Source organism: Ursus maritimus, unplaced genomic scaffold (assembly GCF_017311325.1).
Source record: "Ursus maritimus isolate PB19 unplaced genomic scaffold, ASM1731132v1 scaffold_34, whole genome shotgun sequence".
NCBI lineage: Eukaryota > Metazoa > Chordata > Mammalia > Carnivora > Ursidae > Ursus > Ursus maritimus.
This window is the reverse complement of record NW_024426008.1, coordinates 11,688,367-11,695,464: the sequence shown is the minus strand read 5'-3', so window position 1 is coordinate 11,695,464 and position 7,098 is coordinate 11,688,367. Positions and strand designations below refer to the sequence as shown.

Sequence of the window (7,098 nt, the reverse complement as noted above, 5' to 3'; positions counted from 1 at the left end):
CTGGCATTTGACGAAAATGCCCTTGGCTCTTCTCCTCATTAGCTTTTCCCTCCAACCCTCTGGGCATTGGGATTTCTTGCAGAGAAGAGGCCTTGAGGCCACGGTGCCCCGAACGTGGCCCAGAGTGACTAGTCCAGGAAAAAGGTAGCGTAAGGAGCGAGAAGTTCAGAGCAGGTAGGTGGGAAACAGGAAAGTGAAAGGGCGGGGACAGGCGGGAGATGCATGAGAGGAGAAAGAAATTGGTGTCCTGTCCCCCTCTGCCGGGCGTCGCGACCCGGGTGGGGTGCAGCCGCGGGGACCGCACCCGGCGCTGGGCCCCTCCCCGCGAACTGCCTGCGCTCCCCGCCCCTCCTGGCGGGCGGTGAGTGCTGGGGGTGGGGGCGCCCGAACTGTGGCGGAGGAGGGGGCGGGGGCGAGGCGAGGCGCGGCGCCTTGGTGCCCCTTCTTCAGCGAGAGACGCGGCGGCGGCGGCGGAGTCCCTCAGCCTCGGTCATGTGATAGTCTCGAAGCGCGAGCTGCGGGGGTCTCCGGCGTCTCGGGGACCATTACAAAACGCAGCCAGGAGAGCGCGTCGCTGCCACAGCCGCAGCCGCCGCCTCTCCAGCTCGAGACGGGCCCGGGAGAGCGGCGGCAGCTGCGGCGCGGACCGCTGAGCCGGCCCAGGCTAGCCTCGCATCCTCCCGGCCTTCGCAGCCGCCCCCTCGGGCCCGCAGCGTGCGCCCCGCGTCCAGCGCCCCGCCCCGCCGCGGAGCCCGCCCGCGCCGCTGCTGCAGAAACCAAACTTTTCGCCCCCAGCGACTGCCTACAGCTCTCTCCCCGGCTCCCCTGCGAGCGGCCAGAGAACAGGGAGACGCGGGCTGCCAGGAGCTGAGCTTCCTTCTTACCTCGCCGCTCGCCTCCAGGAAAACCACAACTCCGGGGCGGGCTGGCTAGGTGCCCGACCAGGGGGCAGCCTCCCGGCGCTGCAAGTCTCGCCGCCCCGGCCTCCGGGAACTCGAGAGCCAACTCGGATTTAAAGGGCCAGAGTCCCGCCTGTCCTGTCCTTCCCAGCCCGCTGGTCCTGAGCTTCCCTCGGACCGAGAAAAAGCAAAGAGGACGCCGGAAGGGAACAGGGCCCTGCCGAGGTCTCCAACGCCAGCTCCAGCACTCGGTCTCTGACCACCTGGGGGAAGCTGCCGGGAGGGTGTGGCGGGGAAGCTGGCTCGCCCCTCCCGCCACTCTGCGCGCGGGTCGGCCACCGTCGGGCCAGAAGTTGCGAGCAGCGGAGAGCTGAACTGGCCCGAGAGGGCAGCAGGCGCGGAGCCCCCCGAGCAGCTGGCAGAAGGCCGGAGAGAGACGGCGAGAGGGTCTGGGGACAGAGAGGGCGGGGTGGCGGGGCTGGGCGGGCGGAGTGGGGCTTAGTGGAGACAGCCAGGCCCGGCAACCGGGTGCGGAGCGACACTGCCGTCCAGTAGGGGCCAGAGGGCGGTGGAGGCGCCGGGGGCGATGCCGCGGCCGGGGAAGAGCTCTTACAGCGACCAAAAACCGCCCTACTCGTACATCTCGCTGACCGCCATGGCCATCCAGCACTCGGCCGAGAAGATGCTGCCGCTGAGCGACATCTACAAGTTCATCATGGAGCGCTTCCCCTACTACCGCGAGCACACGCAGCGTTGGCAGAACAGCTTGCGCCACAACCTCTCCTTCAACGACTGCTTCATCAAGATCCCGCGGCGTCCGGACCAGCCCGGCAAGGGCAGCTTCTGGGCTCTGCATCCCGACTGCGGCGACATGTTCGAAAACGGCAGCTTCCTGCGGCGCCGAAAGCGCTTCAAGGTGCTGCGCGCGGAGCACACTCACCTGCACGCGGGAAGCACCAAGGGTGCATCGGGCGCCGGGCCCGGAGGGCACCTTCACCCCCACCACCCGCACCACCCGCACCACCACCACCACCACCACCATGCGGCCGCGCACCACCACCACCACCACCACCCACCCCAGCCGCCGCCGCCCCCGCCGCCGCCGCACATGGTGCATTATTTCCATCAGCAGCCTCCTCCCGCCCCGCAGCCGCCGCCGCACCTCTCGTCGCAGCCCCCGCAGCAGCCGCCCCAGCAGTCGCAGCCTCAGCCGCCGTCCCACCCGGGCAAGATGCAGGAGGCGGCAGCGGTGGCGGCGGCGGCGGCGGCAGCGGCGGCGGCGGCCGTGGGCAGCGTGGGGCGCCTGTCGCAGTTCCCGCCCTACGGGTTGGGCTCAGCGGCCGCCGCCGCAGCAGCAGCAGCGGCATCCACGTCGGGCTTCAAGCACCCGTTCGCTATCGAGAACATCATCAGCCGGGACTACAAGGGCGTGCTGCAGGCGGGCGGGCTGCCCTTGGCGTCCGTCATGCACCACCTGGGTTACCCCGTGCCGGGCCAGCTAGGTAACGTCGTCAGCTCGGTGTGGCCGCACGTGGGCGTCATGGATTCGGTGGCAGCGGCAGCCGCCGCCGCAGCCGCGGCGGGAGTCCCTGTGGGCCCTGAGTACGGGGCCTTCGGGGTGCCGGTCAAGGCCTTGTGCCACTCGGCAAGTCAGAGCCTGCCTGCGGTGCCGGTGCCCATCAAGCCCACCCCCTCGCTGCCGCCCGTGGCCGCGCTGCCTCCGACGCTCACTGTCCCCGCGGCCGCGCAGCAGCCACCGGCGCCGTCCACCGTGTGCCCTGCTGCTGCGGCCTCGCCTGCCGCCTCCCTTCTGGAGCCCACCGCCCCGAGTGCGGCCGAGAGCAAGGGCAGCTCCCTACACTCGGTGCTGGTGCACTCCTAGGGGACACGGCGGGCGGGGGAGACGAATGCGTGCAGGGACTCCCGGCCCTGGTCAGCCCGGGAGGAGAAGGCGCCCTGAGGCTGGGCAGATCTGGCGAGCCTGAGCCTTTGCGGCAAAGGAAGGTCTTTGAACAGACAAACCCGAAAGCGGATTCTCCAGTGGTCTGAATAAATATAACACTTTTGGTGTCTGTGTTTATACCATGTTGTACAATCAGATTAATGAAAGGCAATTTTCAGGTAAGAGTTTCTATTGTAATTAATATTGTAAGTCAATAAGTTATGGGGGGGAGGGAGCAAAGGAGTTTGGGAAGCCTCATTCGCTGGCAAATTGGAAATGGATTTAGACCCTCATTCCTGGGAGCAGAAGCTGGCGGAGCTAAACCTCCCGGGGAGAAATCCAACAGAGAATGACGCTTAAAACAGACCTCAGCCACCAAGTTTCTCACCTCGGGCAGCGGCCTCTCGTGAACATCCAAGACAAAAGTGCTATTCACTAAGGAAATCTCGTTTTATTAAGAAGGAAAAGAGAGAGCATTTTCATATCATTATCTTGCTGGTCAGTTAAACGGGCGAGGACACGGTGTCATGAATAACGTCGCTCTGGGGCGGGGGGCGGCAGCAGGGACTCCACGAAGGATCTTGGGAAACAGTTCAATTTCTTGCTCTGACCTGGGGGTCGAGAAGGATAGAAGGAACAGCTAAAGCAATTAGTTTGCACAAAACAGAATGGCAGCGGCTTAAAGAGCAAAGCCCCAGATTCCAAAAGTAAAGTTCGGAGAAACACAACCAAAGAGAGACAATAAAGGCAGCTTTTTACCTGCAATTCGTTTGTGTATCAATCGGATAAGGCCGTTAAGGAGCCCCAAAATAATGTTAATTCCCACGCTCCGTTCCATTCGGAATTTTAAAGGGGAAAAAAAAATCACTTGCATCATGGGATTTTGTTCCTCTAATCATGAACGCAAGAAAAACCTGCCACATCACCCGACAGTATTGCTCCTAGCGCTTCCAGGAGCGTTTCTTGGCGGTTGGCTTCCAGCCTCCGGACAGATGCGAGAGGATGACCCCGTCACTTTGGCGCGCCGCGGTCGATTTGGTATTCCCAGTGCTGTTTGGGTGCCTACGACTCTCAGGCGAATTCTTCGGTTTCAGTTCGTGAATGGGAAAGAAACTTGCCGCTGTTGCCCCTTTCCCCTTTCTGAGCCCCAGGAATAGCACTTTACTCGCAACAAACTTTTGGGAACGAAGGGGGGCGGGTAGGGAGGAGGCAGCTGCCCTTTGCCTCATCTTCTAACTCATCTTGGGCTTGTGTCCGCGCCGCGTTCGGGTTGTGACTTTGTGACAAGTTCATGTCTGCCGGTGTCGTACGCGGTGTTCTCCATTAAAGCTTCTCTCTGGATATGCCGCTGCGGGTGTGGGGATGTTTCGCTTCTCCGGAGAGGAGGCGGCAGTCTGAGCGCTCACGGGGCGGTCAAGGGACTTTACAGATCCTCCCCCTCCCCTTTATTTCTTAACTTCAAAGCTTCATAAGGTTGAGTTCACAGGAGAACCACCACCAGGGACAAGCTTCCTCCATTGCTCCTTTTATCCGTCGGCGCGATTACCTCCTGGAATTCCACCCGTCCTTACGCTGGTTTCCTGAGCTCTAGCCTGCCTCAGTGCAGGGGACTGCATTAGCAAAAACCCGCAACAGGGAATTTTTTGTCCCCACTTGAGGTTCCCTTCAATACACCATCACCACCACCCAACACCCTTTCCCTTTCCTGAGGGCCTGGAGGGCGGGCCACACCGGGGACTCCGTACCCTTGGGTAGGTGCCTGCGGCGCCCCCTTAAGTCTGGAAGGCAGACCCGGGCGGGGAAGTTGGTGCCAGGCCAGGTCTCTGGCACTGCCACGGCGGCCGACACTGACGAGGAACGCGAGCCCCGCCACCGAAGCCTGGGGGACCTGTTGCGCACCCGCTCGGGGCGCGTCCTCGGCGAGCAGGGCCTCGGGAGGCTGCGTCAGCCTGGGGCCCGGAGCCTCAGAGCGCTGGGTGGGCGAAAGGCCCCGGGCCCGCAGTCCGCTCTTCCCGGAGGGACCCTGCGGGCTGCGGCGGCTGCGGAGCTGCGCGGGGAGCTGGCGAGGCGGCCCGGCCCGGTGCGGGGGACCCGGCTGGAGCGGGGAAGCCACGGCCCACTCTCTGCTCTCCAACCTCGCGCAGCGCTCCATCTTGAACCGACTTCCCTCTGCCCAGCCAGGCCGAACGGCAGCCTCCTCTAACCTTTCATCAGAAAAAAATAAAGGGCCAGCGAGATGACCGGCACACAGTAATGACACTGAGGGGAGGGACGGGACGGGGGAATTTTGGTTATATCTTAAAATAGGTGTTTCCACGTATCCCTTATTTTCAAGTTGCATCTCAGCGTGCAGCTTAGTTTTGGTCTCTCCGTGGAAGGTCTCAGTTTAGGTCACTAACTCCTTGAGAGCTGAAACAACTCCAGTGTCTCCCTTTCTTTCAACTTGAGACTCGCTGAGGTTTTCTGCCGGGTTTTCCTCTTCACTAGTCTGATGCTGTCGAAAGAGAGAAAAGAAGGGGGGACACTGACACGGGGGTCACAGATTTGGAGGGACTTGAGAGTCTGGCTTCTTTGTCCTTCTCTGGTTGAATGGGTGCCTAGAAGTCCTAGGGTAAAAGGACCCCTAGTTTAGGCGAGTCAATTGGCTGGAAGAAGGGGGGCACTGGATCCCAGGGGTTTGTTCAAAAGAACACCCCTTCCTTCTGATCCAGCTGCCCAAAAGGTGTGCTTTTTAGCGGTGCCCAGGGCCCCACTTCCAGGAAAGGGGTGCAGCCCAAAGTTTCCTTTAGCACATAGAGAGCTGGCCTTAGTGATAGCCCCTCCCGAGAAGAAAGGAGCCTGTGGCCACCGCAGCAAGAAATGAGCAATTGATCCTCACAGTTTTCCTGGACCCTCTTAGCAAAGTCCCTTAAACCCCCTCCTACCTCTGTGTGGAAAACAAGGGTGTTTTGTATTTACTGGAAGGAAAGAGAAAAAGAAGAAAGGAAGGCCAAGTGAACTTAGAGATGATTCTACCCAAATTTTTATCCAGGAGGAGATCCAGGTACCCAAAGGAAGCAATTCATGGCATTGAGAGTGGAGAACCTGGGCATTCATGCAAATAACAAGGGTGGGGGAGCTTTCTGCCCAAACTCAGATCCCAAGAGAGGTCCCAATTAAAGCCCCAGACACTAATACCGTCCTGAAGACCCCTCTTAACTAAAATGGGATCGCCCGTCTGACTATTGTGTGGGGCTTTATCCCCTTAAGCATCCACCACCCCATTCCCAAGCCAGGAAACTGGCAGGATTAGTCTTGGCAGACCTCTGAGATACCAGGACTGGGAGGACTCTGGGCCTGAGGCTCACTGCTCATCACCAGAATCAGATTTTCATACCTATGTGCTGTAAAACATCCATTCAAAGATGTTGGAGCCAGATTCAGTGCTTATTTTAAACATGTTAATAGAGGTCAAGCCATTAAAAAAAAAAAAAGTATCGGCCTGGTAATAATCAAAGTATACAGAGAACTACAAAAGCTAATCAGAATAATAAACTGATGGTAATATTGTGGTAACCCTCTGAACTGAGTATGTGATCTCCTCTGATCTCACAGTATTTTCTCTCTAGCGACAGGTTGAGATAGAGGGAAAGTAAATTCTGGATACAAGTGAGATGCAAGTAGAGACACTTAGAAATATATGACCATCTCAGTTCACATGTTTAATAAAATCCTTCCTGGTATGCTAAATACTAGGCGAGAGAACATGAACTTCCATTCTTGCTTTCCAGGATGATAGAAAAGAATGGGCTTGCTTAGCCTGTATCCCACTTATCTGAATGCACAGGACCCTGAGTGAGAAGGGAAGAAGCAATGAGAGAAGAGAAAGATTTCAGTGTAGATATCTTTACAATAAAGGTAAGAGGAAAACAACTTGGAATCACCCATTTGATTGTATTTCCTTGGGAAGCTGAGACAAGAGCTAAGGGCGGAGGGAGGACAAAGCTATTTTAGCTGTGGTCTCTAGGAGAACAGGCTTTCCTGCAAAGGCCAGGATCGGCACAGTTGGCATCTGGCACTTAGGAAGCCTGTCAGTCAAGCTGGCTTGTGGTCAATTATCTCCTTAAGTAGACTGGCATTAGTCCAGTCAGGGAGGAGGGCTGGTAGTATCCAGAGGAATCAGAGCCAGTCAGCTGGCAGGGGTACCACTGAACTCCAAGCATCTTTGCATGGGCGGGGGGGGGGGTGGTCGGTTGGAAGGCTGATCAACACATGTCC

The 7,098-nt window shown here is 58.9% G+C and overlaps 3 protein-coding genes across 3 annotated transcripts in view; all 3 read left to right on the top strand.

Annotated features, from left to right (window-relative positions):
• Positions 1 to 128, top strand: part of LOC121100097 (forkhead box protein B2-like) — an 889-nt gene extending 761 nt beyond the window's left edge. Inside the window, exon 2 of the mRNA XM_040620125.1 lies at positions 43 to 128. Within this exon, the coding sequence (XP_040476059.1) occupies positions 43 to 128 (86 nt within the window). The remainder of the gene's footprint in view (positions 1 to 42) is intronic.
• Positions 129 to 218: 90 nt separating this feature from the next.
• LOC121100096 (protein FAM246C-like) lies at positions 219 to 871 on the top strand. The gene is made up of 2 exons (XM_040620124.1): positions 219 to 361; positions 451 to 871. Exons 1-2 carry the CDS (start codon positions 219 to 221, stop codon positions 869 to 871), a joined length of 564 nt encoding a protein of 187 aa, XP_040476058.1.
• A 614-nt stretch (positions 872 to 1,485) lies between these two features.
• LOC121100148 (forkhead box protein B2) lies at positions 1,486 to 2,781 on the top strand. The gene has a single exon (XM_040620399.1). It carries the CDS (start codon positions 1,486 to 1,488, stop codon positions 2,779 to 2,781), a length of 1,296 nt encoding a protein of 431 aa, XP_040476333.1.
• Positions 2,782 to 7,098: the final 4,317 nt, after the last annotated feature.